Source organism: Aphelocoma coerulescens, chromosome 23 (genome assembly GCF_041296385.1).
Source record: "Aphelocoma coerulescens isolate FSJ_1873_10779 chromosome 23, UR_Acoe_1.0, whole genome shotgun sequence".
Classification (NCBI taxonomy): Eukaryota; Metazoa; Chordata; class Aves; order Passeriformes; family Corvidae; genus Aphelocoma; species Aphelocoma coerulescens.
Window position 1 is genome coordinate 7,260,795 of NC_091036.1, and position 13,408 is coordinate 7,274,202.

Sequence of the window (13,408 nt, forward strand, 5' to 3'; positions counted from 1 at the left end):
GGAACGTGGTCCCTGAGCAGCCTGGGCAGGACAGGACAGAGCCCCAGGCTGTGATCCTGACTGAAACAAACCCTTACAAACAAACTCCAGCGTTTTATTTGGATTAGAGCAAAGTTCAGAGAACAGAGAGGTGCTGAGGGCTGCACCAAGGAGTTCACTTCCCCAATTCTGACCACTTCCTTCACAACAGCCGCACTCTGCTGCTGCCCAGGGCGGGCTGAGCTCCCTCACCAGTGTTTAATGACCCTGTTCCCTTCCGAGTCCTGCGTGAACAGGGCCTCAGAGCCCAGCTCCAGCTGCAGCCCCCGGGGCTGGCTCTGCCTCGGGCTGGAGCTGCCCCTGTCCCTGTGAGCAATGACCCTGTTCCCTTGGGAGTCCTGGGAGAAGAGCTCCCTGCAGGAACCCCCCTGGGCCCCCGCCGTGTTCTGGCCCCTCTCTTTGAGGGGCTGAGCTCCCGCCGGGCTCCGGGGAGAGGAACAAACCCCTCTGGGAGCAGCCCCTGGGGCAGGATTGGTGTTCTCAGTCCCAGCAAAACCCATCCCAGAATTAACTCTGCTCCAGTGCTGTGGTTTCCTGCTCCCTGAGGCCGTTTCTCCAGGAAATAACCGGGGTTTGTTCCTGTGAGCGACGATCCCGTCGTGCTCCGAGCCCTGGGAGAAGCTGCAGCACCAGGAATCCCTCCCAGCCCCACAGGAGGCTTTGCTCTGGCTCTCAGACTCCATTTGGAGCTCTGGGGGTTCCAGAGGTGTTTGCCATGCTCGGGATGTGCTCTGCACCCCCTGCTCGGCTCCAGAGGGCTCTGCCCGGGCTCCCTCCAGCTGTGGCAAGGCCAGGATCTTCACAGGGCAGGCAGCCAGAGGAACCCCTGTGTCCTTACAGTCTTTATTTGGGGTGCAGGGAGTCGGCCTGGAGTTTTCTTTGTCTCTTTCATCTGAAAACAACAGGGAATTGGTTAAAGCAGCTGCATTTCTCAGGGTTAATCAGCACCCACAGCATCACTGCTCTCCTCTGTGTGTCCCTAAGGACTGTGGCCCACCACCCCACAATAATCCCCTGCTGCTGCAGAGGCTGCTCTGAACAGCACCCAAAGCTCTGCTCTGGCTCCCATCAGCCCAAGTGAGACACAAGAGCTGCACCCTCAGCTGCTCCTGCCCTCGGCTCCTCTGCCTCCCTCCCTCAGCTTTCCTGCCAGGTCCCCTCTGCATTCCCTTTAAAAGCAGCAGCTCAAAGTTACCAAAAAACCCCACAGAGCTCCCCCGTGAAGCTGCCCTGGCCTGATGGAGGCATCAAGTCCCACACTTGCCTCTGAAACCATTTAATATAAAATCCAAGTTCTCAAAACCAGCCAGCTCCTCCTCCTTGGGCCTTCAAACCTTCACCCTCTGCACCACAAAATGAACTTTCCTGCCCAGCAAAGCTGCCAAGAGATGAGAGATGGGTTTGCACCACCTGAACCTCCTTCCCCCAGGGCCCCAGGTACCTGTGTGGGAGCTGAAGAAGGTGGGGATGGTGGTTTGCTTGGTGCCAGGCTGTGGGAGCAGCACCGGGGTGCGTTTCCTCTCGGGAACTCGGGTGGGTGCTTTGAGCTTGGCGCTGGGGGGCTGCGGGAAGAAACAAGTGAAAAATATTAATAAATATAAAACCAACTCTACCCTTCTCCCATCGCTGTGGCACAGCTCCCACCTCCATTACACAGCACCAGAGTCACTGGGGTTAGAAATCCCAGAATAACTGGGGTTGGGGGGGCTCTGGAGATGCCCCCTTGCCAAGGCAGGGTCACCTGGAGCAGCTGACACAGGAACGCCTCCAGGTGGGTTTGGGATGTCCCCACAGAGGGAGACTCCAGCCCTCCCTGGGCAGCTGTTCCAGGGCTCTGCCCACCCTCAGGGAAAGAAGCTCTTCCTCATGTTGAGGTGGAAGCCCTTGTGGTTTAGTTTATGGTCATTGCTCCTCATCCTCTCACTGAACACTCTGGCAGCACCCTCTGACACCCCTTGGGGATATTTTCCGGATCGATGGGATCCCCTCTCAGCCTTCCCTTCTCCAGACCGACCAGGCCCAGCTCCCGCAGTCTCTCCTCATCAGGGCGATGCTCCAGACCCCGGAATGAATCCTTCTCGATGGAATGCAGGGGATTCAATGCTCCAACCCCTCCCCAGGAGCCCGCGGGGGTCCCCCGGGGCTGGGCCGACCCCGCCGCGTCCCCTCGGCTCCCCCGGGCGGCTCCCGGTGCCCGCCCGGGCCTCACCCGCGCCGGGCCTCGCTTCAACTCGGCCGTGTCCAGCCACACCCCGCAGGCCTCGGCCGGGGCCGCGCCGCCCCCGCGCCGGCGCCTCATCCCGGGGCTGTCCCGTTCCCGGTTTTCCGTTCCCCGTTCCCGGGTCCCGTTCCCGGGGCTGTCCCGTTCCCGGTTTTTTCCCGGTCCCGGTTTCCCGCTCGCGCCGGTCCCGCCCCCACCAGGCACCGCGCACGCGCCGCCGGCAGGGATGGACCAATGGGAGCCGAGGGGCGGGGCCATAAGGGGTGAGACCACGCCCACACGGGCCCTGCCCTATATAAGGGGCGGCGGCGCCGCGGGCGCCTCAGAGCGGCGGGAGCGGCCCGGGACGGGAGCGGCGGCGGCGGGGGAGGAGCGGCCGCTGAGCTTTGGCAGGAGGGGCCGGGACACAGCGGCTGCGGCGGACCCGGCCGCGTCCTGCCCCGCGTTTGCCCTCTGTACCCACACCGGGGCGGAAGCAACACCTGTTCCCAGCCCTGACCCAGCGCTGGGGGCCCCGGCCTGCTCCTGGGGCTCCTCCATCGCATCAGCCCCTCCTCTCCCTGTGCTGTGCCCATCCTGCTCCCACAGGGTAAAGCACAGGGCCCTGCCACTGCATGGACAGCTCTGAAAAACACCCTCAGTCCTATAAGAGGAGCCTGGAATGATTATAAATTGTCACCTTAGTGGTTTAAACAACCTCACCTTGGTCTGTTTCCATGGGTTAGATTCTAACAGCGGCCAGATGGCTTCTCCTTACCTCATGCTGGGAGACCTGGCAGCTTCCCAGAGCCTTCCCCAGCCCATCAGGGCACACAAAACACTTTGTTCCAACTGTTTATTCAGAGGTGGACTGAACCCGTGTACCATTCTATGAGCAAGCTGGAACTTATGCTGGATTTAAAAAGCATAAAAAGCATCTCTTACTTTCATTCCCTATAGAAAGCACTTGCTGAGTAACAGCTCATGAAGCAGCATCTCGAGGCTTAGGGCTGGATTTGGGCTGAGCTCACTTCTTCTTTACTCTTCTTTCTTCAACTTCTCCTTCACCCTCTGGGCCATGTAGGTGGCTGTGAGGACAGAGCAGGTGACAGTGAAGAGGAACAGGGCAGAGAAGTCGTGAGCCAGGTCCCCCTGGAGGGAGGAATAGATCTCCCTCCTGGACTCGTAGTCCAGCACCACGGCCTCGATCTGCGCCAGCGTGCAGAGCACCAGGAACACGTGGAAGATCTGGTGGCTCTGCCCGAAGAAGTGGCACTTCCCAGGGAACCACTTCTCAGGGTAGGGATGGGAGAAGAAAAAGGCCCCGATGAGGAAGAAGAGCACCTGGCACTTGTGGTAGAGCAGGGCCAGGTCCGGGCGCGCCGAGGTGCAGATGCGATGGACCACGGGGCTGATGTCCAGCAGGTAGGCCAGGCCCGAGGGCAGCTCCTGGCACAGCCGGCCGGGCAGCGGGCAGGACGGGTGGAAGCGGAACTTGGCGTAGCAGGAGCCGGCGCAGGACAGCCAGGCCAGCGCCGCCGCCGCCGGCAGGAAAAAGCCGCGGACGCGCTCGTGCCAGCTGGGCTCGATGGCGTAGTAGAAGTGGCCCAGGGCGCTGCCGTACTGGTAAACGGCCACCCCCACGTAGTCCATGAAGAAGAAGCTGTAGTGCCAGAACTCGGACTTGGCCTGCAGCAGGTGGGCGAGGCTGCTGAACGTCAGGTAGGTGATGGAGGCGGCCAGGATGATGAGCAGGGGCCGCGCGTGCTCGTCCTGCCCGAAGTCCACGCGCTGCCAGAGGCGCTGGAAGCGCAGCAGCAGGACCAGGGCGGCCGCCAGGTGTGACCAGACGTTGATGGCCTCGTTGTGCTGCTGGAAGAGTGTGGAGAAGTAGTAGCGCCAGGTCTGGCGCACGGGCCGGTAGCCGCCGTGGATGTAGGGCTTCCAGAACACCGGCGGCACCTCCGAGCTGCTGAGCGTGGCCGGGGCCAGCGGGCCCAGCAGCTGCGGGAGCTGCTTCACGTTGATGAAGAGCCGGCTGAGCTTCTCGGTCACCACCGTTGCCATGATGAGGCCAAAATCCGCGTCCTCGCCGTGCAAAATTACCTTTGGGAAGGAAAGAAAGTTTTGCTGTGGGGTTTAGTAGGGATTTAAACATAAAAATCGACCAGCAGGGGCCGTTCAAATGCTTGGCCTGGTGTTTTGCCCCCTAGAATCCCCCACAACAGTGGCAGAAAGGAGGCTGAAGGGAGATTTAAGAAGCCCTGAGGTGACTCTGCTGCACAGACTGCGTGGAGGACCCCAGAGGACATGGGTATGGGGTTAAATGACACAATAATGAACACACCAGGACACAGCAGTGCCTGGCTCACCCCCCTTCCCCTGTAGTTTGGGAACTGCTAAACAAACCAAGCATCTCAAACAAACCTCCCACTCCAGATTTTCCTTCCTGTAAACTGTTTGCAGGGTCTGTCCTTACAAATACCAACAAGCCATGTTCCCACAAGCATCAGGGTGACCTGCTCTGCCTCACGAGGGGCATCTGAGAACAGAAATAACCAACACCACTAACAGGGGCTGCAACTCCTGCATTTGGAGTTTTACCTCCTTTTTTCAGCTCCTGATTTTCCAAGCAGCTTCCCACAAAAACAACGTGGCTCGAGTGAGTTCATCCTGTTGCACCACTGAGGTCCAGCAGCGTCATCTTTGTGAGCAGGAATTTCCATATTTACATTTTGGAAGCTGCTGTCCTTACCCAGATAAAGGCAGCCCCGCCAGCTTGTTCAGCCTTTTCATAAAAACTTATTGAACAGAAGATGCCCAAAATGAGATTCTCCCCCCACTTTACCTGCTCTTGCTCAGACAAGTCCTGAAGAAAACCTGATTCACTTTCAGCTCCAGTGCTAATTTACGCCTCAACCCCTGGCAAGTGCCATCATTTCAGGGACAGGAAAAGTTCTTCAAAGTTTGGGAACAGGAGGAGGTGGGGATGGGACTGTTTGTTTTTAAAAACTCTGAATTTCCTCATCAAAAACAGGCTGTAACTCATTCCTGCCTGGATCTGAGGGGCACAGATGCACAAAAATCCAGGCTCTTCACTGCTCCATCTCCCTCCCAACTGCCCTTTGCCCACCTCGCCTGATTAGAGAGGCCCCACATCTCAAACAGCCCCCCCGGCTGGGGCAGCGCCTCACAAAGGGTGATCCCAACCTTCCCTTGGCCTCCCAAACCCTCCCGAAAAGCTGCGACTTTCTTGGGCTGCCAGGGAAAAATTCACCCCCTGAACCTCTTCCAGACTCACAGCTCCTGCTCTGAACCGAAATAGCCCCGAGTGCTGCCACAGACAGAGGGCAAAAGCAGAACCTCCCAAGTTCAGCTGTTTTGACCTAAATTCCACGGGCAGTTCGGAAGCAAACACTGCCCGGAGAACTTGCCTCGGTGCCAGGGCTGCCGCTGCCCTCGAGGACGCCCAGGTGCAGGGGAGAGGGCTCAGCTCCGGCCGTGTCCGACCCCGTTCCAGCTCCCAGAAGAGAAATTCCAGCGGGAAAGGCGGCCCTGGCTCTGCTCGGGGAGATGCCGTGTCAGGAGCAGCGGGGAGCAGCCAAGCACGAGGCAGGAAAAGGAGCAGTGTTTACTTCAGCTCCTCCAAAACTTGTCGGAGCAGGACTTAATTTGCCGAGCTCTTCCCAGCTACCGAGCCTTGAGCAACGCTCCGTTATGAAGGGAGCACATCCTGGAAATCCTTCAGCTGCCTCGTACTCCAAAAAACACCCTCCGCCTCCCCACGAGCTGTCGATAACGCTGCCTCAAACGCCTGGCGTTTCCTCCGGAGCGCTTCCTTTCCCCAGCAGCATCCACCCCTCCCGCTGAATTTTTCTGTGATGATAAAGACTCGCCCCCGGCTGTTTACATCCCTGTTTGCTCCCGCCACACAGCGGCACCCAGCCTCCCAAAGCACAGAGAGCTTTCATTTTCAAATTACCACGGGTTTCCTCCAGCCCGAGGATCAGCCCCTGCCCCACCTGAGCCCCCGCAGAGCCGCAGCTCCAGCCCTGCCAAAGCCGGGCAGCCCAGGATCGTTCTCCCTCCCCGGGGATGCTTCCCCCCGCGGGGCGCGGGTGGGGATGGGGATGAGGATGGGGATGAGCAGGGCTTTGGGCCCCTTCCCCTCGCGGTGCCCCCCGGGACCCCCAGCCCCGCCCCGGCACCTGCAGAGCGGACCGCACCCGTCCGGCCTGAGCCGCCGCCGCCTCCGGGCCCGCCCCGCCCCGGCCCCGCCGCTGCCTCCGCCCGCTGCCCCGAGCCGCTGCCCCTCCCTTCGCAACCCCGACACGGCTCCACATCCCTCCCTCCCTCCTTCCACAGGTGGCAGAAGCTGTGGAGCTTTTTTTTTTCTTCTTTTTTTTTATTTTTAAGGAATCTGCTTCCAGCCCAGCCTTCCCCAGAGGGCCTCTGAGCATCCCCCGCCCTTGCCCCACTCTCAGGTCACTGCTGTCCTCTCCCTCCTCGCACCCCCCAGTCTCCCTCCCACCCCTCAAAATTCCCCCCCGGGAGCACTCAGAGACCCCAGCCCCGGCTGCGGAGCCCCAGCTCAGCACAAGCACGGCAGATATGTGAAGCAGAAGGAAGAGGAGGGAACAGAAGGCCCCGTGCCGAGCTCTGACAGCTCTGGCAAGTTCAAACCTCACATTTAGCATCGCTTTGGGCTCCAGCGCCATTTGGGGTTTGGCAGTGCTGCCATTCTCCTCCCCCACATTTGGAGAGAGGAGAAAAAACCCCACATGGCATTTGGGACACTATTTCCTCAGCAGGTGACTACATTAAAATGAAGATCTGCGGGTTTGATTGCTGATCGTCCCTCATTTTGTACTCGGGAGCTGCTCCAGGGCTCCCTCCAGCCTCCATCACACCGTGCCGGGTGTTCAGCCTCTCTCCTGGGTGCACTCGCACGCCTGGTCTCAAAGTTCAGCTCTGTTTTCCTGCGCTCACCCCGCCGGCCGGACCCTGACCCCATCCCCATGGCCTCAGCTTACTCAACGCCGGACAGTGTCGGGACGAGCCGCCCCAAGCCCCAGAGCCGCCCCAAGCCCCAGAGCCGCCGCCGCCCTCCCCAGCAGGGAGCAGCACAGACTCTCTCTTACCTCGAGCCGCAGAGATCCGAACGCTCCTGGAAATCCCTCCGGGAACAGAGCCGCTGCAGCATTCCCGGCCATCGAGGAGGGCTGTGTCCCACTGCTCCTCTCGCCGATCAGCTCCGGGGTAAGAACAGCTCCGAAGGGCCCGGTGGGACACGGGAAAAGCTTCCCGAACTGAGGCTCCATCTCCATCACAGCCCACACGACAGTCAAGTGGTCCAGGACTCCGTGAGTCCCTTAAAAAACCAATTCCCTATGGATTTTCCATCCTCAGGTGTCACCTGGGCAGCGCCAGCTGCTCCGGGTATGGAGTTAAACTGCAAACAAAGCCGGGAGCCAAGCCAGGATCGAGGACAGAGGAAGGACTGAGCAAGTGTCCCTGAGAGCAGCAGCACCAGTGCCACCTCCACAGGGCTGGGACAGCCCAGGAGCTCCAAGGTGTTTTTTGGGGAGGCTTGGGGTGCCTGTTCACACCCATGGCTGGCCTTAGGGGAAGGGTTTGGGGTGCAACACAGCAATTTTTCCCCATCATCTTTCCTCAGAGCACGAGTACAGCCCCTCCCCTTTCTCACAAACAGATCGGGCCGTGGCAGGTGCTGTGCTCGGCCCAGGGACATCTGCGTGACACCAAGACAGAAACGATCCCTGCCCCAGAGCCTTTCCCTCGGGGCTGCCCGACCCTCCCAGCACAGAGCAGGTTTCTGCCGTCCCCCACAAGGGCAGGCTGCCCTCCGTCCTGTGGAACAAGGGCCGTTTGTTGGGGTGTCCCGGCGCGGGGAGGTGGCTCGGGGCCCTCAGAACACAAACACCCAACAGCTGACAAGGGCTGAGGTGTCACACAAAGCTCTGATTGTCACAGCCGGACAATGCCGGGCTCTGGGGCACAGCAGCCGTGCCCAGGGCAGCAGGGAGCCGCTCCAGACCTTTCCATCCACCCAGGCCTCGGCTCCTGAGGAAGGAACTCGGGATAACAGCACTGTGCAGCTTTATTGAGTCACTCGGTTACAGCAGTATTTTAGCAGACTGGGACAGTCAGAGATTTTTGTTTGAAGTGTAACAGATATTCAGCATGGAACAGTTACTACAGATTCCTTGCACAAAGGTCTTACAGAGCTGATACAGTACCCGCCATCAACCCAGGAGCGAGGGCACTGGCGTAGAAAAGGATGCAACAAGAAGAAAAAGCTACACTGGAAAGACAACACTTTAGAAAAGTGACACATGGAAGGTCTCCCCTCTAGCCCCCAAAGCAAGTGTACAGTTTGAATCTAATTTTACAGTTCTACATCAGTTTCTAAGAAACTTAAAAACCAAATATATAACCGAACCAAAACCAAAGATAAAACCACTGGCCAGTACAGTCTTTGGATATTTGGAGGAGGGGGAGAGTCAGTTTCCAGAACGGAGTCAGTCGGTCTCGGCCTCGCCGGGGTCTTTCCCTTCTTTGTTCTTTCGAACCTCTTCCACATGCTTGTCCTGAAAAACAGCAGCAGGAAGCTGTGAGATCCTGGGAAAGGCTTCCCACACCACAGGGGGACACCGAGTGGGTACAGGGTGCAGCTTTAGGGGAGAAGCTGCTCCAACTCCACCCATCCCTCTCATAAAGAGCTGGAATTCTGCAAACCCTTTTGCAGATTTCATATCCAGACCACACCACCAACAGCTCTCCCACCTGTTCACGGTACCCTCCTCACTTGGGTGTTTTCTGGGGGGGCTTTACCCACTTTTCCCAGCAGGGAGCACGGGCAGCTCCCTCTCCCAGGGCTCCACACCCACCTTCTCCCGCAAGCGCTCCAGCTTGGCAGCCATTTGTGCCTCACGGTTCTCTTTGTTGGCTTCCATTTTGTGGGTCAGCTTCTCCTCTGCCATTTTGCTGAAGTTGTTGTTCTCCTCGATGGCTTTCTGCAGCACCTCCTTCTCGTGCTCCCGCTTCTCTGCCAGCTGCTTCAGCACTTCTGCCTCGTGGGACTGACAAGACACGGGGCAGGCTCTGAGGGCAGGGCACCCACAGGGGCTGCCCCGGCCGCTCAGAGGATTTTCTGCTGTTTGGCTGCAAACAGGAGCCCGGTGCTGCAGGACACAGCTCCTGGGGCTTCTCCCACCCACCCACAGAACCTGCAAAGCTCAGGCTCTGTCATTACTTGCACATCCTATTAAATGGGATTTTTTGGAGAGAGAACACGGGTTTTTTTGATGTTAACGTTGACGGAACTTTCCTTGAAGACTCTCCCTTCTCAGAGTGGTGAATCACTGGGATTCAGGTCAGGCTGACTTCAATCAGAGCCTCGCCACCCTCAAGGGCTCCAGGCTGCACCCCCAGCCACATCTTTCATCACTCAGACAATTTATTCCCAAACTTCTCATTACAGATTCACTGCTGCGTTTTCTAGGAGAAAATTAAATCTGTTCTGGTGTTAAAAGACAAGAAAAACAGCTTCTTCCTGAAAGAGCTGCTCCTCTCAGCTATGTTTCCTCCCAGTTTTCCTTCAAAATCAGTTTGGAATCAAAGCCATGGTTCTGCAGACCATCTTAAAGCTTCCTAAGAGCCCCAGGGATTCCATTAACAAGTTCCACTAATATTCCACTTGACATTAAAAAAAAAAAAGCACTTATCCCAAGCAACAATTAAAAAAAGAAGCCCAAAACCCCCCAAAACTGGCAGAGCAGAGCTCACTTCAGCTGCTCCAGATCTACCTTGCGTCTCTCCTCTGCTGCTTCCAGCTTCTTCTGGATCTCTTCCAATGACACATCCTTCTTCTTTGGGGGAGACAGAGGGAATTCTGCCACGGCCTCTTTCGAGGGGGGGCTGAGGATCAGCTCAAAGGCCTGCCCAGAGGCTCGCTTCTCCAGCTCCTTCACTTGGATATCTGGGAATGGGGGGAATAAAGCCACAAAAACAGCATTTTATGCAGGAACTGGCTCAGGTGACATTAGAAACAGCCTTCCAAAATTCAGCACCACGAAGCTCCCTGAGGGAGGGCACCCAGGACAGGACTTTTGTTTCCAGCACAGCAATACTGCTCAAAAACGGGGCAATTTTCTTTGCAACCCTTCCTCGATCCTACATTGCCCAAGCACCTGATGTTTTATTTCAACCTTCGACATCCCAGGCCACGAAAACAAGTTCATTAGTTCAAATCAAAACCCATTCTCTATCCAGTGACAAACCTGAGGACGAATTTCCAGGCGTTTGCCTGGAACCCGAGAGAGCCAAGAACTAAAAAAAACAATTTTTAGAGAAATCTGCAGGCAGGGCTTTCTCTCCCAAGCCTGCACCAGGCTCGTCAGCCCTGCACGGTGTCAGCTGCACCCGCGTGGTCCCTGAGATGCCTCGGTGACAGTCAGCTCTGCCGGGGGAGCAGATGGCTGCAGGGAGCTGAAGCCCATCTGCTGCCAGACTCCTCTTTTGGGGTGTTTTCACAACCACCCAGCTTCAACAGCCTCACCCAAGATGGGAGAAAAAAAACCTGGTGGTGGCAGCTAATTTCACTAGATTCGGTTTTTAAGTTATTCCCGAGGAAATTAGGAGAAAAAAAAAAAAAAAAAAAAAGACACAAGAGTATTTAGCGTGTAATTCTACCTACCAGAAGTAGCCATGGCCAAGAAAATAAGAGTCCAGAAGCCAACCCTGGGAGAAGGTCAGTCGGGTGGTTTCCTAGATAACAAAGAGATGTGCTTTTCAACAGCCAGCACAGGGATCCTGCTCCTTCTAATAAAAACTGTTAAACATAATTAGAGCTGCTGAACAAAAGGCAGTCGAGGTAGGTCACTGCAGTCAGTGATTCCAGGCATTTTGTGGGGCTGACAGTGCTGGGGATACTGGGGAGGTTATGGAATTACTGGTGTTGCAGGATCTGTGTGATATCCAAGCACCTTCACTGTGTTTTATTCCACCATTAATTAAGATACTCAAACAAAGACCCACGTTTTACCACAGCGCTGCGGGGATTTCACTGCTCTCACACACAGATAAGAGCTCTCCGAATTTAAAAATGACGCACTACAGGACAGCACAGCCAGGATTCCTGCTACTCCCTAAGGATCTGAAATGTGCGCAATCGAGCTCATTTAAAATTCGCTTTTAATTGCGCAGCTCAAGTCAGATGCTTCACACCGCGGCAGACAGCGAGGGCGCACACCGCCCAGGACACCTTGCGAAAACGGAGCGCCGTAAAAAAACCGCCACAAAACGGTCCAGCAACCGTCAAAAAAGGAAAGAAAAAACCTGTTTTTTGGGGGGGGGGCGGGGGGCTGAAGGGGAGGGGGGGGTTTGAAGGGGCGCCGCTGCGGGGTCCGGGCGGGGCCGGGAGCGGGCGGCGCTGGGACCGCGCGCCCCCGGGCCCCGCCCCCCCCGCGCCCGCAGCCAATCCCCGCCGGGGCGCGCGCGGAGGCCCCGCCCCCGCCCCTCCGACCGCACCGAATTCAAACCGCCGGGGAGAGCGCGCGCGCGCCCGCGCGAGGGGGCTCGAGGGAGGGGGCGGGGCCAACGCCAACATCCGGGCACCTGCCGCCCCCCGCCTCAGGTGCGGGGCCGCCCCCCCCCCCCCCCACCCCCGCCTCAGCCCCTCAGGGGCGAAGGGGACGGGGAGCGCTGGGGAGCGACATGGGGACAGGGGGCTCCGAGAGGGGTCCCCACGGTTCGATGGCGTCGGGGCGCGGTCGCCCGGACACCGCCCCTTCCCCAGTAACAATGGCGTGGAGGGGAGGGGGCGCCGCTGCCGCGAGTAGGGCGTCGCCCCTCGCTGAGGGACAATAGACACCCCCTTCCCCTCAGCTATCGGGGCGCGGGGGAGACAGGGACACATACGAGGAATGCCCCCCATTGTCTCCCTTCCCTTTGTCACCGCGATGCCCCAAAATCGGGCGGCGACGCGATGCCCGCGAGCGGGGACAAAAGCGACCCCCGCCTCGAGCGCCTGCGAAACGCCCCGCAGCCCCCCCTCACCTTGACACCCACCCTCGGGACCACTCCGCCGCCCGCATCAACGGGGCGCCGGACCCCCGTGAAGCACCGACATTTCCTCCCTCCGCCTTCTCAAGGCGCGGGGGGCGCGGCGGGAGGGGAAAGCCCCGCGGCCCGCCCGTGCCCGCTCCCCGCTCCAGCGGCCCCGCCGCGCACCCACCTGCCCGCGCCGCCGCTCCGGCCACACTCAGCTCGCGCCCGCCCCGCCGCGCACAAAAGCGCCAAACAAAGGCACGTGACCCGCCCCGCCCCGCCCCGATTGGCCGAGCCCGCCGGCACGTGCCGCCCGTTGCGGGAGGGGGGGGGGGGGGGGCTCGCGCCCACCCCTCACAAACGTTCCCCCCCCCCCATGGAGGCCCCCCCCGCCCCTGGCGCGCGGGGCATGCCGGGAGTTGTAGTTCGCGCCCGGCCGGGGGCGGCGGCCCCCGCGCTTGGCCAGGGCCGGGCCGGGGGTGCGGGGCCGAACCGCGACGTCCCCCGGGCCCCAGGGACCCCCCCGGCCCCCAGAGCCCCGCGCTGGGATCCCGCTCCTGCCCCCAGAGCTGCTGGGACTCCCTTTGTGTCTCGCCCCTGCGGTGGGGAGGACAGGGGCATCAGGGCTGGTGCTGCGGCCAGGGGTGTCCGACCCCACAGGGGAAGGGTGGGAGTGGAGCTGTGGCTGGGATGACCAGAGCTGCGGCCACCTCGTGGCCATGGTCACCTCAGAGCCATGGTCACCCAAAGCCACGGTCACCACAAGATCACGGTCACCTCAGATCCACGGTCACCTCAGAGACACAGCCACAGACCTTCAGGCCATGGCTACCTCAGAGCCACAGCCACTTGCCTTGAGGCCTTGGTCACCTCTCAGACATGGTCACCTACATAAGGGCACGGCCACCTCAGGGCCACAGTAACTTCAGGGCTCTTGGTCATCACCAAGGTGACCACCATGTCCCTTCGGTTGCTTCAGGGTCACGGCCGCCACAGGACAACCCCAAAGAGACCCCACAGTGTTTGGGGGGCCAGGCCACCCTCTCCTTTGGGGTGACACCAGCGAGCCCGAGCACATCCAAATAAAACCTCATTTGT

General features: G+C 59.2%; 3 protein-coding genes across 6 annotated transcripts; all 3 read right to left on the reverse strand.

The window, feature by feature from the left end:
* Window positions 1-73: 73 nt before the first annotated feature.
* On the reverse strand, window positions 74-2,444 carry AUNIP (aurora kinase A and ninein interacting protein). The gene is made up of 3 exons (XM_069036029.1): window positions 2,249-2,444; window positions 1,481-1,601; window positions 74-931 (listed from the first exon to the last, which is right to left on the reverse strand). The coding sequence occupies exons 1-3, from the start codon at window positions 2,336-2,338 to the stop codon at window positions 228-230; spliced, it is 915 nt and encodes a 304-aa protein (XP_068892130.1). The 5' UTR covers window positions 2,339-2,444; the 3' UTR covers window positions 74-227.
* Window positions 2,445-3,090: 646 nt separating this feature from the next.
* Window positions 3,091-7,664, reverse strand: PAQR7 (progestin and adipoQ receptor family member 7). Of its 4 annotated transcripts, none has more exons than XM_069035798.1 (3): window positions 7,381-7,664; window positions 5,674-5,800; window positions 3,091-4,345 (listed from the first exon to the last, which is right to left on the reverse strand). In XM_069035798.1, exons 1-3 carry the CDS (start codon window positions 7,440-7,442, stop codon window positions 3,278-3,280), a joined length of 1,257 nt encoding a protein of 418 aa, XP_068891899.1. In that variant the 5' UTR covers window positions 7,443-7,664; the 3' UTR covers window positions 3,091-3,277. The 4 variants fall into 4 exon arrangements, with proteins under 4 accessions (XP_068891899.1, XP_068891902.1, XP_068891901.1 ...); XM_069035801.1 differs by lacking the exon at window positions 7,381-7,664 and adding an exon at window positions 6,466-6,513; XM_069035800.1 differs by lacking the exon at window positions 7,381-7,664 and adding an exon at window positions 6,448-6,504.
* A 678-nt stretch (window positions 7,665-8,342) lies between these two features.
* STMN1 (stathmin 1) lies at window positions 8,343-12,560 on the reverse strand. Its single transcript, XM_069035805.1, has 5 exons — window positions 12,498-12,560; window positions 10,959-11,029; window positions 10,069-10,241; window positions 9,151-9,342; window positions 8,343-8,850 (listed from the first exon to the last, which is right to left on the reverse strand). Exons 2-5 carry the CDS (start codon window positions 10,969-10,971, stop codon window positions 8,782-8,784), a joined length of 447 nt encoding a protein of 148 aa, XP_068891906.1. The 5' UTR covers window positions 10,972-11,029; window positions 12,498-12,560; the 3' UTR covers window positions 8,343-8,781.
* Window positions 12,561-13,408: the final 848 nt, after the last annotated feature.

What these genes read in the sequence shown, in the direction of transcription:
- AUNIP (XM_069036029.1), bottom strand. Translation starts at nt 2,338, where the DNA reads ATGAGGCGCCGGCGCGGGGGCGGCGCGGCCCCGGCCGAGGCCTGCGGG. An exon ending in TGAAGCGAGGCCCGGCGCGG is followed by an intron (nt 1,602 to 2,248) that starts GTGAGGCCCGGG and finishes TTCTTCCCGCAG; the next exon opens with CCCCCCAGCGCCAAGCTCAA. An exon ending in CTTCTTCAGCTCCCACACAG is followed by an intron (nt 932 to 1,480) that starts GTACCTGGGGCC and finishes TGTTGTTTTCAG; the next exon opens with ATGAAAGAGACAAAGAAAAC.
- PAQR7 (XM_069035798.1), bottom strand. Translation starts at nt 7,442, where the DNA reads ATGCTGCAGCGGCTCTGTTCCCGGAGGGATTTCCAGGAGCGTTCGGAT. An exon ending in TCGGATCTCTGCGGCTCGAG is followed by an intron (nt 5,801 to 7,380) that starts GTAAGAGAGAGT and finishes CTCCCCGAGCAG; the next exon opens with AGCCAGGGCCGCCTTTCCCG. An exon ending in GCGGCAGCCCTGGCACCGAG is followed by an intron (nt 4,346 to 5,673) that starts GCAAGTTCTCCG and finishes TCCTTCCCAAAG; the next exon opens with GTAATTTTGCACGGCGAGGA.
- STMN1 (XM_069035805.1), bottom strand. An exon ending in CAGCAGAGGAGAGACGCAAG is followed by an intron (nt 9,343 to 10,068) that starts GTAGATCTGGAG and finishes GTGTCTTGTCAG; the next exon opens with TCCCACGAGGCAGAAGTGCT. An exon ending in TGGAGCGCTTGCGGGAGAAG is followed by an intron (nt 8,851 to 9,150) that starts GTGGGTGTGGAG and finishes GCTGTTTTTCAG; the next exon opens with GACAAGCATGTGGAAGAGGT.